A 23913-nucleotide genomic window follows, 5' to 3' on the forward strand; every position below is an offset into this window, starting at 1 on the left:
ATTACAACGGGTTTCACGTCCAGTTTCAACATTACAGCGGGTTTCACGTCCAGTTTCAACATTACAGCGGGTTTCACGTCCAGTTTCAACATTACAGCGGGTTTCACGTCCAGCTTCAACATTACTCCTAATTTGCCCTCATTATATATTATCAAAGCATTCAAATTGTCCAAATGTTTGCCTTGCGCTAGCCTCTTATTTCACTATTGAAAATGCTAAAGATTATTTCATTTATCATTTTCATTTCATTCCACATAGTAACAAAGTTGAGATACACAAACTCTGAATTGACCAATATACCGGTACTAAACATAGTTTTCCTTTACAGAAAATGTACGGCCACCTTAGACTGTTAAACATTGCCTGCGCTGCTAAAGCCAAACTGCGACTAGTGACACTGACCAAGCCATCCAGGGAGGCCCCGCTAGCCTTCACCCTGCTGGGGGGCTCCGAGAAGGGCTTCCGCATCTTCATCGACAGCGTGGAGCCTGGAAGCAAGGCCGCGGAGGCCGGCCTTAAACGAGGAGACCAGGTGAAGTAACGAGAATGATATTCTTTACATAGCGTTTTTTCATACGTTCAAAATGCATTACATAGAAAGGATGGGAAACTTCCCTCATCCCCTAGCAGTGTAGCGCCCACCTGATTGATGCCACCATGTTTTGCATCAGAATGCTCAACACGCATCAGACAGCTACCACGATGTGCTGATTCACTAGACTAGTTTGCTCACTGGTGATTTTTCATACTTTGCCCCAAGGGTGGCAAAGATCCTACGTTAAATCCAGGATGCCAGCTTGAAAACCCTGCTTGGCTATGCTTTGTTTTGGCATAAACTTAAACTCTTTCTTGCAGCTGCTTCCCAAAGGAAATGTGAACCATAACATCTTGCAAAGTATGTTTACTCTTGCAATACTCCTGTCTAATCTTCTCAATGAGTGGCTCTAACACAATAGTTAAAATACTCTTATAAATCTCACTCCCCTTTTCATCTTAACGAGACCTTTTTTGCCGAACCTATGACCAGTGTTTAAGTGCTGACCCAGAAATGGCCATTAGACCTGATTTGCGCCATCAGCACTGTGGTAATGACTGCAGAGGAAGGCCCCTCATAGAGAGATCACCATTCACTTCCTGGTTTACCCAGAGGGCATTTGGATCACTCAGAGAAAAACTCAGTGGCAGGCTCATGTGTAAACAAGAAGTCCTTCCCCTCTCATGACAAGTTAGCAGCTTTCATAAGGCAGCTAACAGGAAATGGAGACCAGTAGTGTTAAGGAGATGGGAGGGAAAGGGGGATGGAGACCAGTAATGTGGAGGTTAGGCGGATGGAGACCAGTAATGTGGAGGTTAGGGAGATGGGAACAGAAGAGAAGGGGCGGGTGGAGACCAGTAATGTCGAGGTTAGGGAGAAGAGAAGGGGGGTGGAGACCAGTAATGTCGAGGTTAGGGAGAAGAGAAGGGGGGTGGAGACCAGTAATGTCGAGGTTAGGGAGAGGAGAAGAGAAGAGAAGGGGGGTGGAGACCAGTAATGTAGAGGTTAGGGAGATGGAGACCAGTAATGTAGAGGTTGGAGAGATGAGAACAAAAGAGAAGGGGGGATGGAGACCGGTAATGTAGAGGTTAGGGAGATGAGAACAAAAGAGAGGGGGGATGGAGACCGGTAATGTAGAGGTTAGGGAGATGAGAACAAAAGAGATGGGGGATGGAGACCAGTAATGTAGCGGTTAGGGAGATGGGAACAGAAGAGAAAGGGGGATGGAGACCAGTAATGTAGAGGTTAGGGAGATGAGAACAGAAGAGATGGGGGATGGAGACCAGTAATGTAGAGGTTAGGGAGATGAGAACAAAAGAGATGGGGGATGGAGACCAGTAATGTAGAGGTTAGGGAGATGGGAACAGAAGAGAAAGGGGATGGAGACCAGTAATGTAGAGGTTAGGGAGATGAGAACAAAAGAGATGGGGGATGGAGACCAGTAATGTAGAGGTTAGGGAGATGGAGACCAGTAATGTAGAGGTTAGGGAGATGAGAACAGAAGAGAAGGGGGATGGAGACTAGTAATGTAGAGGTTAGGGAGATGGGAACAGAAGACAAGGGGGGTTAGACTGGTAATGTAGAGGTTAGGGGATGGAGACCAGTAATGTAGAGGTTAGGGAGATGGGAACAGAAGAGAAGGGGGTTAGACTGGTAATGTAGAGGTTAGGGGGATGGAGACCAGTAATGTAGCGGTTAGGGAGATGGGAACAGAAGAGAAAGGGGGATGGAGACCAGTAATGTAGAGGTTAGGGAGATGAGAACAGAAGAGAAGGGGGGTTAGACTAGTAATGTAGAGGTTAGGGGGATGGGAACAGAAGAGAAGGGGGGTGTATACAAGTAATGTAGAGGTTAGGGGGATGGAGACCAGTAATGTAGCGGTTAGGGAGATGGGAACAGAAGAGAAGGGGGATGGAACAGAAGAGAAGGGGGATGGAGACCAGTAATGTAGAGGTTAGGGAGATGGGAACAGAAGAGAAGGGGGATGGAGACCAGTAATGTAGCGGTTAGGGAGATGAGAACAGAAGAGAAGGGGGGTTAGACTAGTAATGTAGAGATTAGGAGATGGAGACCAGTAATGTAGAGGTTAGGGAGATGGAGACCAGTAATGTAGAGGTTAGGGAGATGGAGACCAGTAATGTAGAGGTTAGGGAGATGGAGACCAGTAATGTAGATGTTAGGGAGATGGAGACCAGTAATGTAGAGGTTAGGGAGATGGAGATCAGTAATGTAGAGGTTAGGGAGATGGAGACCAGTAATGTAGATGTTAGGGAGATGGAGACCAGTAATGTAGAGGTTAGGGAGATGGAGACCAGTAATGTAGAGGTTAGGGAGATGGAGACCAGTAATGTAGAGGTTAGGGAGATGGAGACCAGTAATGTAGAGGTTAGGGAGATGGAGACCAGTAATGTAGAGGTTAGGGAGATGGGAAGAGAAGGGGGATGGAGACCAGTAATGTAGAGGTTAGGGAGATGGGAACAAAAGAGAAGGGGGGTTAGACCAGTAATGTAGAGGTTAGGGAGATGGAGACCAGTAATGTAGAGATTAGGGAGATGGAGACCTGTAATGTAGAGGTTAGGGAGAATGAGACCGGTAATGTAGAGGTTAGGGAGATGGGAAGAGAAGGGGGTGGATACCAGTAATGTAGAGGTTAGGGAGATGTGAACAGAAGAGAAGGGGGGGTTAGACTAGGGGGTTAGGGGATGGAGACTAGTAATGTAGAGGTTAGGGGGATGGAGACCAGTAATGTAGAGGTTAGGGGGATGGAGACCAGTAATGTATAGGTTAGGGGGATGGAGACCAGTAATGTAGAGGTTAGGGAGATGGAGACCAGTAATGTAGAGGTTAGGGAGATGGAGACCAGTAATGTAGAGGTTAGGGAGATGGAGACCAGTAATGTAGAGGTTAGGGAGATGGAGACCAGTAATGTAGAGGTTAGGAGATGGAGACCAGTAATGTAGAGGTTAGGGAGATGGAGACCAGTAATGTAGAGGTTAGGGAGATGGAGACCAGTAATGTAGAGGTTAGGGAGATGGAGACCAGTAATGTAGAGGTTAGGGAGATGGAGACCAGTAATGTAGAGGTTAGGGAGATGGAGACCAGTAATGTAGAGGTTAGGGAGATGGAGACCAGTAATGTAGAGGTTAGGAGATGGAGACCAGTAATGTAGAGGTTAGGGAGATGGAGACCAGTAATGTAGAGGTTAGGGAGATGGGAACAGAAGAGAAGGGGGTGGAGACCAGTAATGTAGCGGTTAGGGAGATGGGAACAGAAGAGAAGGGGGGTTAGACCAGTAATGTAGAGATTAGGGGATGGAGACCAGTAATGTAGAGGTTAGGGAGATGGGAACAGAAGAGAAGGGGGTGGAGACCAGTAATGTAGCGGTTAGGGAGATGAGAACAGAAGAGAAGGGGCGGGTGGAGACCAGTAATGTAGAGGTTAGGGAGACGGCAACAGAAGAGAAGGGGGATGGAGACCAGTAATGTAGAGGTTAGGGAGATGGAGACCAGTAATGTAGAGGTTAGGGAGATGGAGACCAGTAATGTAGAGGTTAGGGAGATGGGAACAGAAGAGAAGGGGGTGGAGACCAGTAATGTAGCGGTTAGGGAGATGGGAACAGAAGAGAAGGGGGGGTTAGACCAGTAATGTAGAGATTAGGGGGATGGAGACCAGTAATGTAGAGGTTAGGGAGATGGGAACAGAAGAGAAGGGGGTGGAGACCAGTAATGTAGCGGTTAGGGAGATGAGAACAGAAGAGAAGGGGCGGGTGGAGACCAGTAATGTAGAGGTTAGGGAGACGGCAACAGAAGAGAAGGGGGATGGAGACCAGTAATGTAGAGGTTAGGGAGATGAGAACAAAAGAGATGGGGGATGGAGACCGGTAATGTAGAGGTTAGGGAGATGAGAACAGAAGAGATGGGGGATGGAGACCAGTAATGTAGAGGTTAGGGAGATGGGAACAGAAGAGATGGGGGATGGAGACCAGTAATGTAGAGGTTAGGGAGATGGAACAGAAGAGATGGGGGATGGAGACCAGTAATGTAGAGGTTAGGGAGATGAGAACAAAGAGAGGGGGATGGAGACCAGTAATGTAGAGGTTAGGGAGATGGGAACAGAAGAGAAAGGGGGATGGAGACCAGTAATGTAGAGGGGGGAGATGAGAACAAAAGAGATGGGGGATGGAGACCAGTAATGTAGAGGTTAGGGAGATGGGAACAGAAGAGAAAGGGGGATGGAGACCAGTAATGTAGAGGTTAGGAGATGGAGACCAGTAATGTAGAGGTTAGGGAGATGAGAACAGAAGAGAAAGGGGGATGGAGACCAGTAATGTAGAGGTTAGGGAGATGGGAACAGAAGAGAAGGGGGGTTAGACTGGTAATGTAGAGGTTAGGGGGATGGAGACCAGTAATGTAGAGGTTAGGGAGATGGGAACAGAAGAGAAGGGGGGGTAGACTGGTAATGTAGAGGTTAGGGGATGGAGACCAGTAATGTAGCGGTTAGGGAGATGGGAACAGAAGAGAAAGGGGGATGGAGACCAGTAATGTAGAGGTTAGGGAGATGAGAACAGAAGAGGGGATGGAGACCAGTAATGTAGAGGTTAGGGGATGGGAACAGAAGAGAAGGGGGGGTATACTAGTAATGTAGAGGTTAGGGGATGGAGACCAGTAAGAGAAGGGGGTTAGGGAGATGGGAACAGAAGAGGGGGGGATGGAGACCAGTAATGTAGAGGTTAGGGAGATGGAGACCAGTAAGGGGGATGGAGACCAGTAATGTAGAGGTTAGGGAGATGGGAACAGTAAGAGATGTTGGGGATGGAGACCAGTAATGTAGAGGTTAGGGAGATGGAGAACAGAAGAGAAGGGGGTTAGAGAGTGGAACCAGTAATGAGGGTAGGGAGATGGAGACCAGTAATGTAGAGGTTAGGGAGATGGAGACCAGTAATGTAGAGGTTAGGGAGATGGGAAGAGAAGGGGAGATGGAGACCAGTAATGTAGAGGTTAGGGAGATGGGAACAGAAGAGAAGGGGGGGGTTAGACCAGTAATGTAGAGGTTAGGGAGATGGAGACCAGTAATGTAGAGATTAGGGAGATGGAGACCTGTAATGTAGAGGTTAGGGAGAATGAGACCAGTAATGTAGAGGTTAGGGAGATGGGAAGAGAAGGGGGTGGATACCAGTAATGTAGAGGTTAGGGAGATGTGAACAGAAGAGAAGGGGGTTAGACTAGTAATGTAGAGGTTAGGGGGATGGAGACCAGTAATGTAGAGGTTAGGGGATGGAGACCAGTAATGTAGAGGTTAGGGGATGGAGACCAGTAATGTAGAGGTTAGGGAGATGGAGACCAGTAATGTAGAGGTTAGGGAGATGGAGACCAGTAATGTAGAGGTTAGGGAGATGGAGACCAGTAATGTAGAGGTTAGGGAGATGGAGACCAGTAATGTAGAGGTTAGGGAGATGGAGTCCAGTAATGTAGAGGTTAGGGAGATGGAGACCAGTAATGTAGAGGTTAGGGAGATGGAGACCAGTAATGTAGAGGTTAGGGAGATGGAGACCAGTAATGTAGAGGTTAGGGAGATGGAGACCAGTAATGTAGAGGTTAGGGAGATGGAGACCAGTAATGTAGAGGTTAGGGAGATGGAGACCAGTAATGTAGAGGTTAGGGAGATGGAGACCAGTAATGTAGAGGTTAGGGAGATGGAGACCAGTAATGTAGAGGTTAGGGAGATGGAGACCAGTAATGTAGAGGTTAGGGAGATGGAGTCCAGTAATGTAGAGGTTAGGGAGATGGAGACCAGTAATGTAGAGGTTAGGGAGATGGAGACCAGTAATGTAGAGGTTAGGGAGATGGAGACCAGTAATGTAGAGGTTAGGGAGATGGGAACAGAAGAGAAGGGGGTGGAGACCAGTAATGTAGCGGTTAGGGAGATGGGAACAGAAGAGAAGGGGGGTTAGACTAGTAATGTAGAGATTAGGGGATGGAGACCAGTAATGTAGAGGTTAGGGAGATGGGAACAGAAGAGAAGGGGGTGGAGACCAGTAATGTAGCGGTTAGGGAGATGGGAACAGAAGAGAAGGGGGGTGGAGACCAGTAATGCAGCGGTTAGGGAGATGGCAACAGAAGAGAAGGGGGGATGGAGACCAGTAATGTAGAGGTTAGGGAGATGGGAACAGAAGAGAAGGGGGGGATGGTATGAGTGTCATAGAGGAAGTTCACATCACTCAGTTGGTTGGCGTTTTGGTGCTTACATCATTAGAGTTGTGGATTTGACACCTGCATGAATTAACAGGATTGAGGAAGTGGCTGATACTGTATGTAATGTTAATGTATATGTAATGGTATCTTTGTTTGTCTTTGAACAGATCCTGGAGGTGAACGGGCAGAACTTTGAGAATGTCCAGCTCACGAAAGCCAATGAGATCCTGAGGAACAACACCCACTTGTCAATTTCTGTGAAAACTAATCTTTTAGGTAAGAGTTATTATGGCTAACTATGAATTGAATACTAATAGAAGAATATAAGTAACAGTAACGCTTTTATGTTCCACACAGTATTTGTAATTATTAAGGATCACCATTAGTTCTTGCCAAGGTAGCAGATACTCTTCCTGGGGTCCAAACACATTAAGATGCTTACATTACACACAAATCATAATAATAAAATACTGTACATCATATAACATTATTACACCACTACATATCTACAATACAAAATATATAATACCATCATAAAGCAATATTGCAATGTGTGTGTAGAGTTTGTGTGCTCGTGTTTGTGGGCGTGCTCGTGTTTGTGGGCGTATGCGTGTCTGTACCTGTGAGTCTCTTCAGTCCCCACTGTTCCATAAGGTGTATTTTATGTGTTTTACATCTTATTCTACTGCTTGCGTTGGTTTCTTGATGTGGAATAGAGTTCCATGTAGCCATGGCTCTATGTAGTACTGTGCGCCTCCCATAGTCTGTTCTTGACTTGGGGATTGTGAAGAGACCTCTGGTGACATTTCTTGTGGGGTATGCATGGGTGTCCGAGCTGTGCGCTAGGAGTTTAGACAGACAGCTCGGTGCATTCAGCTTGTCAACACTTCTTACAAAAACAAGTAGTGACGAAGTCAATCTCTCCTTTGAGCCCTGAGAGATTGACATGCATATCATTGTTAGCTCTCCGTATACTTTTAAGGGCCAGCCGTGCTGCCCTGTTCTGAGCCAATTGTAATTTTCTTAAGTCCCTCTTTGTGACACCTGACCACACGACTGAACAATAGACGAGGTACGACAAAACTAGTGGCCTGTAGGACCTGCCTTGTTGATAGCGTTTCCCCCCCTTTCATCCACCCAGTGTTCAAGGAGCTCCTTGCCCGACCAGAGCACGACCACGAGGCAGAGGGTGAGGAGCCGCCCGAGGTGGACCGCAAGAATGGCGCCCCGGCACACCTGCCCAAGATCGGGGATATCAAGAAGGGCTCACGCTACTCCATTCCTGACCTGGCGGTGGATGTTGAGCAGGTGATGTTATGGACTACAGTACCCATAATGCTTTGTGTATGTTATCAAGGACATATTCATTAGGCACCAAACGGACTGAAACAGAAAGGTACTACCTGACATTGTCCAATCAGAAATGCTTGTTTTTATTTTTTTGTTGCAAAACATTTAGCTGTGGTGTGGCCTAATGCATATGTCCCTGGTTTTATCTTCGTAAAGACGTTCCTAACGCCTAATGTAATGGTGTCCCGTCTCCTCAATGCAGGTGATGGGCCTGGAGAAGGCCAGCAAGAAGGCCAAAGCCAACACGGTGGGGGGAAGGAACAAGCTCAAGAAGATCTTTGACAAGACGCTCACCAGCATCCTGCCCCCAAAACCATACAAGTAAGAGACGTCAGAGACCAATGGAAAAGGTTGCTTCAAAGTTAGAGGACTGGAGTGTGGAATAAAATAGGCTCGACTTGTTCATGTTTTTTGTGTTGTGTTGATGATGTGTTGAGCAGCGTCACCTCTTATGAGGATTTATTTATAACAAATGTATTAAACTAGGCAAGTCAGTTAAGAACAAATTCTTATCTACAATGCCGGTTATTTAAAAAATATTTTTAAATGTAGTAAATATTTTCTTAACTATATTGTTAAGGGGTTTGTAAGTAAGCATTTCATGGTTAGGTCTACTACACCAGTGGTATTTGGTGCATGTGAAAAATACATTGTAATTTGATGTATTGAGCAGTGTAACCTCTTTCTGATATACTTTACTGTAAAAACATTGCCCTCAATCCTCTGACAGTGGAACTTTCCAACCCCCCTCTGTTTCCGTAGCGACGTGGGCGTGGGCCAGTCGCAGGACGACAGCATCGTGGGCCTGAAGCAGTCCAAACAGATTCCGGCCGCGCTGCCAGTCAGCGGCAGCCTGTCGTCCAGCAACCCTGACCTGCTGCAGTCCCACCACCGCATCCTGGACTTCAACAACCAGCCTGGTGAGGACCAAAAACACACTCCTCTTTGAACCTTTTACTATACAACCGTATGTTATAATAATATAAACATTACACATCTATAAGCTCCACTTGGCTGTCATCTCTCTTGAGGCAGTCTATTTTCATACATTGCTAACCGGGGAAATTCTTCGCCAGCTGTTTGACCCACGTTTTAATGTTCTCCCACACATATACTCTTTGTGTTCCTTCAGCCCCGGTCGTGACGAGTGAGTATCAGTCTGCTTTTGTTCTGCCCACGCAACGCTTGTCCTCTTTGCAAAGCCAACCTGCTGTTTCTTTCACAAGCTTCCTATGGTGTTTCTAAATCTGGGGTCTTAAGGGTTAATGTTTTCTAATTGTGGTTATGGTCTGGGCTTGTTGGTCTTGATAACAGCAGCCTGCAAATCAGTGTGTTTTAATGGGTTACGTAGGCCTGAATCTAACTGGGCTGTAGAAAGCACAATCATGTCCTTGTCAATGCTGTCAGTCAGCCCCTCTGTCTTTCAAAGTTCTAGTCGGCTAAATGAGTTACACAAACTCACCGTAGATCATTGAGCATGTCAGCGGGGCTTCTAGCAGACATCAGTTGTTGACATGTTTGGAGTACATGTTTGAAACTAATTGATCCTGTAAACCTTTTCGAGGTTAAGTGACTAGCAGTGACCCATTCATTCTAATTTTGGTGTGTTTTGGGGTGGTATGGTGAACTATGGTGTAACCTTGGGTAGAAAAAAAAAAAAAAGCAATTGTACTTGGTTGATGTGACTGTCCACAATGAAATTGCTGAATTCTGACATGAGAATTGTGTGAGTAATTCCTATTTAATCCCCCCCATCCAGACATGTCAGACCAGGTGCTGCGGGTGTTCAAGGCAGACCAGCAAAGTCGATACATCATGATCGGTAAGGACACCACGGCCAAAGAGGTGGTGGCCCAGGCCATCCGGGAGTTTGCCCTGACTGCAGTGCCCGAAGCCTATTCCCTGTGTGAGGTGTCCATCACACCGGAAGGCGTCATTAAGCAGCGCCGGCTCCCGGAGCAGCTGTCCAAGCTGGCAGACAGGATACAGCTCAGTGGCAGGTAAGTACTGGTTTTATTGATCACATTTTTTATACAGGTTAGTCCCATCTCTTTTACAAGAGATAGCAAAGTCCCCTTCTCTTGTGCTGACTTTCTCCTTACCATTCCTATCTTAATCACCCCCTCTTATGAAAGACCTTGTCTTTTTATACTTTTACTTAAGTCACAGTACATCAGGTGTTTGTTAATAGTTACTCAACTTGATGAATAAGTCCAACAACAAAAACACCTATTTTAAATATGTGCTTTGTGTTGAGACGATTCTATTGGAGGAGCAAAATGAAGATAGACCATTTATTTATGTACAATAGAATACCTGTGTGTATGTGAGAGAATAGTAAAGGAACTCCCTGCTCTTCTCTAGATACTACCTGAAGAGCAACATGGAGACAGAGACCCTCTGTTCAGACGAGGACGCCCAGGACCTCCTTCGTGAAGGCCAGATCTCCCTTCTCCAGCTGTCCACCATGGAAGTAGCCACGCAGCTGTCCATGCGCGCCTTCGAACTCTTCTGCGCCATCGAGCCCACCGAGTACATTGATGACCTGTTCAAGCTCAAGTCCAAGACGGGCTCGTTTTGCCTCAAGCGCTTCGAGGAGATTATCAACCAGGAGACCTTCTGGGTGGCGTCGGAGGTGACCCGGGAGCCCAACCAGCTCAAGCGCATGAAGACGGTCAAGCATTTCATCAAGATAGCTCTCCATTGTAGAGAGTGCAAGAACTTCAACTCCATGTTCTCCATCATTAGGTGAGGTCAGAGAGGAGGAGTACGAAAGGAGACCCGGCGGCCATGTTGTATTGTTGTGATGTAGATGGATTAATCCGATTTGGAAGAGTTTTACACCAAATTCAGCAGTTAGGTATGCAGGCTTTCACTCCAAACATAATCTTGCATACCTGATTCTACTGAACAGCTGCCCACTGAATTGTAATTAGCTGAATCAGGTATGTTTATGTGGAGTTGGAACAAAAGCCTGGAACCAGAGATAGCCCCCTTCTCTACTGTATCAGTATTCTAACTTCGCTGTCTTTCTGTGGTCCTCCCTCCCAACAGTGGTCTGAACCTGGCCCCAGTATCTAGACTCCGGGGCACGTGGGAGAAGCTGCCCAGTAAGTACGAGAAGCTGTTCGGGGACCTGCAAGACCTGTTTGATCCATCCAGGAACATGGCCAAGTATCGCAATGTGCTCAACAACCAGAACCTCCAGCCTCCCATCATCCCCCTGTTCCCCGTCATCAAGAAGGACCTCACCTTCCTGCATGAAGGTAGACAGCTAGTCATTTTGGATCACAAAATGTGTTCCAAACAATCTTGGAACCCAGATCCAAAGCTGTCTCACTCCAGCTATATTTAAACTTTTCCTGTTCAAAAACTATAACCCACAAATAAATACAGTAGTATACACACACTTAAGGGTAAAAAAATTAATGTTTTGAGCAAAACTTCATGTAGTAGGCCATTCAAGGAGTTGGGCTGATGGTGCCCTCTGATGTCATTGGCCTCCCCCTTACTTGAAGAACCATAGTGGAGCAAAAGAGGATAGGCCCAACCTCCTACTTGTGCCATGTCATGATACCTGGATCGCCTATTGAGATTTGCCTTTTGATATGTAAAGCAAGTGTTAAATGAGGTGAAAAGGAGAGTGGAGTAACATTTTAAGGAAGAAAAACCATTGCCCTTCTCAAAGCTTCTGCCAAAGCTCATCCCCAGCCTCTCTCCCCTTCCCTTTCCACTCTGTCAGATTCAGCAAGTGTCCCCTATTCCCCCTCAGGAGAAAAGGGGTGTGCGTACGGCCCATCACTGGGGCCAAGCTTCCTGCCGTCCAGGACCTCTATACCAGGCGGTGTCAGAGGAAGGCCCTAAAAATTGCTAGACTCCAGCCATCTGGAGGTGAAAGAAAGATGCACCTGTTTAGGCGAGGTGCTGGCTAGCGAAGTGGAAAAGAAAAGGAGACGCTCACTTTAGGAGTTCAGATGCAATAATTTAATAACCTAATAACCAACCTTTCAACAGACAAGCTGTCTTCATCAGGGTATGATGACAAACACTGCAAGTCACCAGTTTTATATAGTTTCAAAGGGGACACACAGGTGTCTTTAATCATGGCTAGGTATGGCTTGATGTCATTGCTTAATTTGCAGATATAAATAGAACAATTAAAAAAGCATTAATGGATAGCATACGATCATAGATAGAATTTGGCTATATAGGCCCACAAACATTTACAATGAGTAGCAAAATCACAAGAATGGCTTTAGATCAAAGTCTACGTTGAGACCGAAGGTAGCAATGGTCTTTAAATTAAATATCCAGACAGCTTCTAGTTTTAACAATTAATTGTCAAGGTCACCCCCTCTCCTAGGGAGGGTGACTTGTTCAATGCTGATATAATGTAGGGACGAAATAATGGTTAGTTTCCAAAAAGACTCCAGCCACCCTAGTCATAAACTGTTCTCTCTGCGACTAAACTGCAAGCGGTACTGGAGTGCTAAGTCTAGGTCCAAAAGGCTCCTTAACAGGTTCTACCCCAAAGCCATATGACTAGTGAACAGTTAATCAAATGGCTAGCCGGACTATTTACATTGGACCCCTACCACCTACACGTACAGTACCAGACAAAAGTTTGGGCACTCCTACTCATTCAAGGGTTTTCTTTATTTTTACTATTTTCTACATTGTAGAATAATAGTGAAGACATCAAAATGATGAAATAACATGTGTGGAATAATGTTGTAACCAAAAAAGTGTTATTATTTTATATTTGAGATTCTTAAAAGTAGCCACCCTTTGCCTTGACAGCTTTGCACACTCTTGGCATTCTCTTAACCAGCTTCACCTGGAATGCTTTTCCAACAGTCTTGAAGGAGTTCCCACATATGTGGAGCACTTGTTGGCTGCTTTTCCTTCACTCTGCGATCCAAACCATCTCAATTGGGTTGAGGTAGGGTGATTGTGGAGGCCACGTCATCTGATGCAGGACTCCATCTCTCTCCTCCTTGGTCAAATATCCCTTACACACCCTAGAGGTGTGTTGGATCATTGTCCTGTTGAAAATCAAGTGGTAGTCCCACTAAGCACAAACCAGATAGGATGGCGTATCGCTGCAGAATGCTGTGGTAGCCATGCTGGCTAAGTGTGCCTTGAATTCTAAATAAATCACAGACATTGTCATCAGCAAAGCACCATCACACCACCTCCTCCATGCTTCACGGTGGGAACCATCACATGCGAAGATCATCCGTTCACCTACTCTGCGTCTCACAAAAACACGGCGGTTGGAACCAAAAATCTCACATTTGGACTCCTCAGAACCAAAGGACCGATTTCCACCGGTCTAGTGTCCATTGCTCGTGTTTCTTTGCCCAAGCAAAGTAGTGGTTTCTTTGCAGAATTTCGACCATGAAGGCCTGATTTTACCCAGTCTCCTCTGAACAGTTAATGTTGATGTATGTTACTTGAACTCTGAAGCATTTATTTTGGCTGCAATTTGAGGCTGGTAACTGAGATGAGATGACGCTGACAGAGATAGTCGCCTCGCTTCAGGTACTTAGAAAACTAGGCAGTTATTTGTTTTTTTTATGTACTATTTCTTACATTATTAGCCCAGGAAATCACAAGTGTTATTACATACAGCCGGGAAGAACTATTGGATATAAAAGCAATGTCAACTTACCATCATTATGACCAGGAATACGTCTTTCCCGAAGCGGATCCTTTGTTTGAACCTCCACCCTGGACATGCAATCTTGTCCCAGAGGCAAACCCAAAACAACGAGGTCGCCGCAGGAGGCCTGTGTCTTGTGACCGTAGCGTACGTGTAGGTATGTACGGCAGGACCGAATCGGAAAGATGGGTAGGAGCAAGCCCATGTAATGCTTTGTAGGTCAGCAGTAAAACCTTGAAATCAGCCCTTGCCTTAATAGGAAGCCGGTGTAGGAAGGCTAGCACTGGAGTAATATGATTTTAAAAATTGGTTCTAGTCAGGGTTCTAGCAGCCGTATTTAGCACTAACTGAAGTTTTAGTGCTTTATCCGGGGAGCAGGAAAGTAGAGCATTGCAGTAGTCTAACCTAGAAGTGACAAAAGCATGGATGAGTTTTTCTGCATCATTTTTGGATAGAAAATATCAGATTTTTGCAATGTTACGTAGATGGAAAAAAGCTGTCCTTGAAACAGTCTTGATGTGTTCGTCAAAAGAGAGATCGGGGTCCAGAGTAACGCCGAGGTCCTTGACAGTTTTATTTGAGACGACTGTACAACCTTTGAGATTCTCAACACTGGGGTCCCACAAGGGTGCATTCTCAGCCCTCTCCTGTACTCCCTGTTCAACCATGACTGTGTGGCCATGCACGCTTCCAATTCAATCATCAAGTTTGCAGACGACACTACAGTGGTAGGCCTGATTACCAACAGCAATGAGACGGCCTACGGGGAGAAGGTGAGGGCCCTCGGAGTGTGGTGTCAGGAAAATAACCTCACTCAATGTCAACAAAACAAAGGAGATGATCGTGGACTTCAGGAAAAAGCAGAGGGAGCACCCCCCCCATCCACATTGACAGGACAGTAGTGGAGAAGGTAAAAACGTTTTAAGTTCCTCTATGCACAAATCACAGACAAACTGAAATGGTCCACCCACACAGACAGCGTGGTGAAGAAGGCGCAACAGCACCTCTTCAACCTCAGGAGGCTGAAGAAATTTGTCTTATCATCTAAAACACTCACAAACTTTTACAGATGCACAATCGAGAGCATTCTGTTGGGCTGTATCACCTCCTGGTACGGCAATTGCACCGCCCTCAACCATAAGGCTCTCCAGATGGTAGTGCGGTCTGCACAATGCATCACCGGGGGCAAACTATCTGCCCTCCAGGACACCTACAGCACCCGATGTCACAGGAATACCAACGAGATCATCAAGGACAACAACCACCTGATCCACTGCCTGTGCACACCGCTATCATCCAGAAGGCGAGGTCAGTTCAGGTGCATCAAAGCTGGGACCGAGAGACTGGAAAAACAGCTTCTATCTCAAGGCCATCAGGCTGTTAAACAGCCATCACTAACATAGAGAGGCTGCTGCCAACATACAGACTCAAATCTCTGGCCACTTAAATAAATGGACTTAATAAAGGTATCACTAGTCACTTTAAATAACGGCGCTTTAATGTTTACATATCCTACATTACTGATCTCATATGTATATACTATATTCTATGCCATCTACTGCATCTTGCCTATGCCGCACGCCATCGCTCATCCATATATTTATATGTACATATTCTATTCATCCCTTTACATTTGTGTGTATAAGGTAGTTGTTGTAAATTAGTTAGATTACTTGTTAGATATGAATGCATAGTTGGAACTAGAAGCATAAGCATTTCGCTACACTAGCATTAACATCTGCTAATCATGTGTATGTGACCATTAAATTCTAAGCAAATTAAATCTTATCCTCTGCAGCAGAGGTAACCCTGGGTCTTCCATACCTCTGGCGGTCCTCACGAGAGCCATTTTCATCATGTCGCTTGGTGGTTTTTGCGACTGCACTTGAAGAAACCTTAAACCAGATTGACTGACCTTCATGTCTTAAAGTAATGATGGACTGTCATTTCTCTTTGCTTATTTGAGCTGTTCTTGCTATATTATGGACTTGGTCTTTTACCAAATAGGGCCATCTTCTGTATTCCACCCCTACCTTGTCACAACAACTGATTGGCTCAAACGCATTAAGAAGGGAAGAAATTCCACAAATTAACTTTTAACGGGACACACCTATTAATTGAAGTGCATTCCAGGTGACTACCTCATGAAGCTGGTTGAGAGAATGCCAGGAATGTGTAAAGCTGTCAAGGCAAAGGGCGGATATTTGAAGAATCTCAAATATAAAATATATTTTGAATTGAACAACACATTTTTGGTTACTACATGATTCCATGTGTTATTTCATAGTTTTGATGTCTTCACTATTATTCTAGAATGTAGAAAATTGTTTAAAAAAATAAAATAAGAAAAACTCTTGAATGAGTAGGTGTCTAAGCTTTTGACTGGTACTGTACATATTATCTTGACTAACCTGTACCCCTTCACATTGACTCGGTACCAGTACACCCTGTATATAGCCTCATTATTGTTATCTTGTTACTTTTTCAAACTTTAGTTGATTTAGTAAATATTTTCTAAAACAATAATGTAGTTAAGAAAAATATGAGTTAAGGGCTTGTAAGTAAGCATTTCATGTTGTGTTCTGCGCACGTGACAAATGCAATTTAATTTGACAAGAGACCAGCAAAATATTGTCTGGGTCTACCATTTTTGTATACGATGTTGCACTAAGTTAAATTGTATGCCAATATTGCCCAGAGTGGCGTAGTGGTCTAAGGCACTGCATATCAGTGCTAGAGACATCATTACAAACCCTGGTTCGATCCCGGGCTTTATCACAACCGGCTGTGATCGGGAGTCCCGTAGGTTCGGCACACAATTGGCCCAGTGTTGTCCGGGGAAGGTTTGGCCGGTGTCGGTTGTTCTCGACTGACTTACCTAGTTAAATAAAGGTAAACATTTATTTTAAAGGCATCTTAATCAATCTGTTACTACTAATAGTCACTTGTCTTTCCCCAGGGAACGACTCTAAAGTGGACGGCCTGGTGAACTTTGAGAAGCTGCGGATGATCGCCAAAGAGATCCGCCACGTGGGTCGCATGGCCTCCGTCAACATGGACCCAGCGCTCATGTTCAGAACCAGGTAACTAACAACGCTTCACCATCCCCTTCAGGTCCAATCAAATCCCTGTGGGTTGTCGATGATTGATTGTTCACATGTAGATTGTCAATATTACCCACTTCAAGGCTTTTTTTCTTGAGCGGCCGTTTCTCCGGGCCAACCAAGCTGTTTCCTGTACGGTCTACTTATTGTTGGTGTCGAATCCACACAGTGCTCATGTGAAACCACACAGTGCTCATGTGAAACCACACAGTGCTCATGTGAAACCACACAGTGCTCATGTGAAACCACACAGTGCTCATGTGAAACCACACAGTGCTCATGTGAAACCACACCGTGCTCATGTGAAAGTGTGTGTGACTTTGCATGTCCACCATGCTGCCATGTCACTATTGAGTGTCTGTTTGTTATCAATGTTTGTCTCTCTTTCTCTCTTTTGTGGGCCTCTGGTAACCTTGCTCATCTTGGTGGCTCTTAGTGGTCTATCCTGTCTAAGCTTGTCTCCCTCCTTTCTCTCTCTCTGTCCACTCTTTGCCCTCCACGCTTCACTGTTCATGGCTATCCCTTCTAGGAAGAAGAAATGGAGGAGTTTAGGGTAAGTTTTGGTGACCGATCTTTCCATGCTATTTTATTCTGCCCAATTTATGCGCTTTCCCTCATTTCTGATGCCTCGTTTGTTTGGTTTAGTGCTTATTTTACTAACCTGTTATTTTGTGCTGGTTTTACTTACCTGTTAAATAGTGCTGGTTTTACTTACCTGTTATTTAGTGCTGATTTAACTAACCCGTTTTGTTTCATACCCTTCTAACACTGCTTGGCTCTGGTAAAATGTTCTTTAGAACTTTAGAAATAGTTTCAAGTCACATTTTTTTCATTCTTCCAAAATATTTCTCAATGACTCATTAAAACTGATATAGCGACGTTGCATCCCATGCCATTAACAATCCATGAACTAGCAAAAGTGATTACTTTGTCTTCCCACCTACTTAACAAAAACAGCATGCCAGCATTCCATCTTGTTTTCAGTTCTATTAGTTTGTCATAGTGTGGATTTCTTCTGTATATCAGTCAGTAAACATATTTCCTTCAACATGAAAGTCTATTGTGAGCTACAAGGACAGCCAAACTAGTCATGCTTTACATCAGTGTTTCCCAAACTCGGTCCTGTTCGCCCCCCCAGGTACATGTTTAGTTTTTCCCCTAGCACTACACCGATGAATCAAATAACCAGCTCACCATCAAGCTTTGGTTATTTGAAAGTTGTGTAGTTCTAGGGTAAAACCTAAAACATGCACCCAGGGGGGGCTCCAGGGCTGAGTTTGGGAACCCCTGGTGTACATCAGTGGCCAAGGAGAAGTAGTTTACAATCCAATCATTGTGTTCAATTCCACCACACTTTACATGTACTCTGGATGTACCATAGGTTCTGATGAAAAGGCATTTCACTACAGCTACTTTGGTTTTAGACCACAGAAATGTTAACTGACTATCATCACTATTTGAACCCCCAACACACACATACACGCACACACCTCCCCTGTTTCTTGACTGATTGACCCCCTGGCCCCTATTCCCTCCTCTTCCTTGGAATGCATGGAATGCTCTGGAGCTGAGAGGAATGCCCCTAAAGCCTCAGTCTCTGCATGTCTGCCTCTCAAACGGCCCTCCTCTGAGCTACATTCCAGGAATAGTACCCCCACACACAGTTACCTAAATAGTAGTACACACACATGGTCATAGTCTGATGGTGGTCACGATCTTCCCTCTCTCTCTCTCTCTCTGTGTGCGCGTGTGTGCGTGTGTGCGTGCGTGTGTGTGTGTGCGTGCGGGCGTGTGTGCACGCGTGTGACCAGTTCTCTTAGCCAGGGCAGTGCCAATGCGGCGGTGCTAGACGTCACCCAGACGGGCGGGCACAAGAAGCGGGTAAGGCGCAGCTCCTTCCTGAACGCCAAGAAGCTGTATGAGGATGCCCAGATGGCCCGCAGGGTCAAGCAGTTCCTGTCCAACCTCAGCCTGGAGACCAACGAGGAGGCGCTGCAGACCCTCTCGCTGCAGTGTGAGCCCTCCATCAACACACGTAAGTGGTGGAGAGAGTACATGCTGTGGACAACACACACACACGATTGCGTTCTGTCTCGCACTTAGTGTGGGAGTACATACACTTGGGATATCTAACTGCAATATGAGCCCTCCATCAGCATGTGATTGATGCACATATGAGTGGTCCAGGTGGCCATTTTGGCTCAGCAGCAACACTCGGTTTCTCACTGGTAGTATTGATTGTTCAAGTACCACATTCTCCTCAACCATTTCTCAGTGCCCAAGAATGCTGGTGGCAGTAAGAGGCCAGACACGTCTCCGGTGGTGTCCAGGGCTGCCAGCCAGCAGAGGGGCCAGCTGCAGAAGGGCAACCAGGCCCTCCAGGTGCCTGCTGTGGCTCTCTACCCCTCACGCAAGAAAGTACCCGTCAAGGACCTGCCACCATTCGGTAAGAACTTGCACAAGTTAAGGGGGGAAATATACTTGAAAATATACGTTATAGTACATTGTTTCTTTCCCGACAGCATACAAATCTGTGTGTTTCCTTTCAGGAAAACAGATTTATTTCAATTTCAGGTAAAACGTACCTGATCACAATGTTGCTTCTAGTGTGGCATTACGCTAGTTTAGCCGCTATGAGCAGGTTTCCCCAAAACCCAGATTAAGTTTATTCCTGAACTAAAAAACACTGTCGATGGAGATTCTAAAGATGAATCTGCATCTTTGAAACTGGCCTTTGCTGAAGTTTTTATCCTACTCTAAACATGGGTTAGGTTGAGGGTTAAAGCTGGAATCCTTAATGGAGAATCAGCCACATCCGATATGATATTACAACAACAAAGAAGTTACTGTAAACAACGAACACAGTTTTTTCCCCTCAGACATTATTGTACGCGCGGAAGAAGAGCAGCAATTATTTTTTACCATGCTGCAGGACGCTCCTAAGCTCAACAAAAAAAACTATAACAATGGTGGTGGGGGCGACCGGCGGCGGTGGTGGGGGCGACCGGCGGCGGTGGTGGGGGCGACCGGCGGCGGCGGTGGGGGCGACCGGCGGCGGTGGTGGGGGCGACCGGCGGCGGGGGCGACCGGCGGCGGTGGTGGGGGCGACCGGCGGCGGGGGCGACCGGCGGCGGGGCGACCGGCGGCGGGGCGACCGGCGGTGGTGGGGCGACCGGCGGTGGTGGGGGTGGGGGCGACCGGCTCATGTAGCTATGCTACAGTAGTATCCACTCTGCCAAGTTTGCTTTTCTCCATCCATTTAAATTCTTAGACAATAGATAAAACCTCTGTAGTTCTACCTCTCCTTTCACTGTGACTTGAGCACCACCTAGAGGCCATCTGGCCAAGTGAGGATTAAAAACTCACCAGCCAATGTAGGCTATGGCTACGTTTAAAACCCCACCATTGACGTTGACTCCGCAACGCTAATTTTGGCTATCGTTTTGTTTTGAAGGCACGAGTTCCCCTCAGTCGTTGAAGAAGATCCTGTCACTGTCAGAGGAGGCCAGCAAGCGTCAGACTGAGGACACTGTAACATCCAACAACACCTCGCAGCTCTCCTCCCCGCCCACCTCACCACAGAGCTCGCCCAAGAAGGGTAAGCTAATAAACCCATCAATCCAACCTCAGCCCAGTGCCCCTCTCACTCACACAGAGATTTAGAAGATTACTGCTGACACCTGGTGGTCATAGTGAAACTACCAGTTCAGCCTTCTGTGATGTCATAATAATACTGCTGTAGCAATGGTTAATGAAGGTTTTTAGGGCCATGGAATACTGAAAGTGTTTTCTTGTGACCCATGTAAAAGGAAAGTTGAGCTGACGGAGCTTGCAGTTTTTCCCTATGGTTTTAGTCATCAATCTAGCAGGAGGGCAATATTTATAAAGGTATTAGTGTGTGTGTCCCCTCCTAGAAAACTATGACCTTTGGCTTTCACCTGGAATTGTTTATTTATGTCTGACAAAAAACACTTTTCAACCGATATGATCTAGTACACACTACAAGTATAATAAAAAAATATGCAAACATGATGTTATGATTAAAAAATAATAATGATTAAGCCTTTTATACTTTATAATATGTCCATATATAGTTATAATCTGTTTTAGGAACATCTACCCAAGATATTTCACCTTCTTTATTACTTTACAAACATATCATAACATTAGTGATAGTCAAAATCTGTTACATTTGTGAACATCTAATCAAATTTAAACAGCGTGAGTCTCTCCTATAGACGAGGGGAGAAAGGATATGTAAAGGGTTCCATTTTGTCGTTCTGAGCATATGCAATGTGTCTGCTAGACTGCCTAGTCTACACTGTTCCATATTGGAATCAGCTATCAATCACCCCTACCTACCTCCTATCCCAACTACCTCACTCCTTACATACTGTGATGCTGTCCTGTGTCCTATCTGTGTGTGATGTCTCTTTGCCTTGCTGCACGCAGGGCTCGGGACACTGAAGGGCCAAAGTGTCCGGAAGGTTACCTTTACCAGTAAACAGACAGCCACAGGTAAACTGTGACTGGCCCAGACCGGCCCTAGACCTAAACAGACGCTGCTGGCCTAGACCTTTTATTTCAATATTTGCACTGTCTCTATGTACACTCACAGGGCCCTACACACTCACACATGCTGTCCCTCAAACACACACGCACACAAACACTCACTCCACCACCCGCTCACTCACACATAATATGGAGATACATTTATACGGACTCTACACACCCGTACACCACTCACATACAACCTGCTGCTACTATTGTTTATCTTATATCCTGTTGGCTAGTCCCCTTATCCCTATAAATATCTACCTCCATCACTCCAGTATCCTTGCACATGTAAATATAGTATTGGAATTTACTTTTGAAGTATCTCCTGTATATAGTATGCTTACTTACTCTCTATATTATTATTCCTTGTGCTTTTTTTCTAGTAATACATTGTTATTGATTATTGCATTGTCGGGTTTTGAGTTTGCAAGAAGGCATTTCACTGGACTTGTGCATGTGACATTAAAACTTGAAACTAAGAAATAAAATGTTTTACGTTGCATGCCCTAATGAACACGACCCAGTTGGATCTTACAAATACGAAGTGGTTGGGACCTGTATATATACTGAATAAAATTAAAAACGCAACATTATTTCATTGATTTTACTTAGTTACAGTTCAAGTGAGGAAATGTGTCAATTGAAATAAATAAATTAGGCCCTAATCTATGGATTTTACATGACTGGGAATAAAGATGTGGGCCAAAATGGGCCTCAGGATCTCATCGCGGTATTTTTGTGCATTCAAATTGCCATCGATAAAAAAACAATTGTGTTCGTTGTTCGTAGCTTATGCCTGCCCATACCATAACCCCACCCTCACCATGGGGCACTCTCTTCACAACGCTGACATCAGCAAACCACTCGCCCACACAACGCCATACACGTGGTCTGCAGTTCTGAGTTCGGTTGAACGTAGAGCCAAATTCTCTAAAACAACGTTGGAGGCGGCTTATGGTAGAGAAATTAACATACAATTCTCTGGCAACAGCTCTGATGGACATCCCTGCAGCCCCCTCAAAACTTGTGGTGTTGTGTGACAACTGCACATTTGAGTGGCCTTTTATTGTCCCCAGCACAAGGTTCAGCTGTGTAATGATCATGCTGTTTAATCAGCTTCTTGATATGCCACACATGTCAGATGATGGATTATCTTTCAAAGGAGGAATGCTCACTAACAGGGATGTAAGCAAATGTGTGCACTTAGAGAAATACTTTTTTTGTACATATGGAATATTTCTTGATCATTCAGCTCATGAAACATGGGACCAAAGCTTAACATGTTGCATTTATATTTTTGTTCAGTGTACATAGGGGGTCCTGCGGGCTTGTCTGTCGCCCCGCTTGTCTTAGTAGCGGAGTTGCTGCTGGGATGTCTAGTAGTATGACCGTTGCTTCAGAAGATATATGGGCTCAGATGCTGCTGCTTCACCGACATCTACAACTCCGCTTGATTCATGTCTGTGTGTTTAGAAGCCGGTAGAAGCCCTTCGGTCCACCGGTGAAAACTAATTCACTTATTATTGGATGGGTTTCAGGAACTGACTTGACGCTAGGCCATCTGACTTAGAAGATCAGTCCTCCATTTTCTGAACTGGTAGCTCGCGGTTGGTTTGCCAATGATTTAATGTCACAGAATACTCCATTTCCAATTACTTGTGCCCAGAATGTTAGAGAGCAGAGTAATTTGATGAGATTTCTGGCTTTGAGATGAGGTTCTTGGTGTGTGTGAATGGTGATTGCTTTGAAATGTCAGTCATTCTGTGACTCCAAGCTGAATGTGTGAGGATCTTCATTTTTTTCTCTCTCGATTGAATCACTGCCCCAAGCATGTTCTGAGTTTGTTGTAAAGTTAGGACTTGCTGTGTATTTCCCCAATCATTTTGTTAGGCTGATTTAGGTGATTTTTAGGTGATTGTGGGCTTGTGGAGTGGCTTCCTTGAATCTTAATTTCTCCTTTCATATTAGGTCACAGAATATGACCGGCCCGTGTTCAAGCTGTAAGTTATCTGGCGCACAGTGTGATGGTAGTGATTTGAGAGGTTAGAGGTTTTGTTTTCGATGTGCAGTTAGAAAGAGAAGTTTCTTGCAGCCTATGAACCTATGTGTTCTCCCATCCAGCCTGCTGTAAATCCATGTTAGGGGGTTCTAAACGATTCAACCCTCTGAACACAACACCTGGACTAGTAGATTGGAATCATTTAGCACTTTGTGTGACATCTGCTGATCTGAAAAGGGTTTAATAATGATTGATCAGTCAGTTAATGGACCACCCCCCTACTCTCTCCAGGCTACCCCAGAACAGGAGATGCCTACTCAGACTCGGGTCACAGCGAGATCTCATCGCGCTCCAGCCTGGTCAGCAACTCCTCCTTTGACATGGCTCAGGAGGAGAGGAGGGGGCTCAGGCACTCCGGCGGGGTGGGAGACCCCCACGCTGGAGGGGTGCGTCTGGAGAGGAGGGCTACGACAGACCCGGACCAGTACAGTCTCGGGTATGAACCAACACTG

General features: G+C 45.5%; 1 protein-coding gene across 14 annotated transcripts in view; it reads left to right on the forward strand.

Moving 5' to 3' along the window:
• The window catches only part of LOC112247599 (rap guanine nucleotide exchange factor 2), a 163861-nt gene that overhangs the window by 132964 nt on the left and 6984 nt on the right, over positions 1-23913 (forward strand). For 7 of the 14 annotated variants that reach the window (XM_042303152.1, XM_042303160.1, XM_042303153.1 and 4 more), the window contains 15 exons: positions 329-532; positions 6894-7002; positions 7868-8034; positions 8279-8397; positions 8839-8996; positions 9209-9223; positions 9836-10076; positions 10441-10824; positions 11131-11342; positions 16701-16824; positions 17375-17398; positions 18657-18880; positions 19121-19291; positions 20300-20443; positions 23693-23897. In XM_042303152.1, the coding sequence (XP_042159086.1) occupies positions 329-532; positions 6894-7002; positions 7868-8034; positions 8279-8397; positions 8839-8996; positions 9209-9223; positions 9836-10076; positions 10441-10824; positions 11131-11342; positions 16701-16824; positions 17375-17398; positions 18657-18880; positions 19121-19291; positions 20300-20443; positions 23693-23897 (2501 nt within the window). Of the gene's footprint in view, positions 1-328; positions 533-6893; positions 7003-7867; positions 8035-8278; positions 8398-8838; positions 8997-9208; positions 9224-9835; positions 10081-10440; positions 10825-11130; positions 11343-16700; positions 16825-17374; positions 17399-18656; positions 18881-19120; positions 19292-20299; positions 20444-23692; positions 23898-23913 lie in introns of those variants that run through there. The other 7 variants (XM_042303154.1, XM_042303157.1, XM_042303159.1 and 4 more) reach the window with 4 other exon arrangements.

This window comes from Oncorhynchus tshawytscha, linkage group LG21 (genome assembly GCF_018296145.1).
Source record: "Oncorhynchus tshawytscha isolate Ot180627B linkage group LG21, Otsh_v2.0, whole genome shotgun sequence".
Classification (NCBI taxonomy): domain Eukaryota; kingdom Metazoa; phylum Chordata; class Actinopteri; order Salmoniformes; family Salmonidae; genus Oncorhynchus; species Oncorhynchus tshawytscha.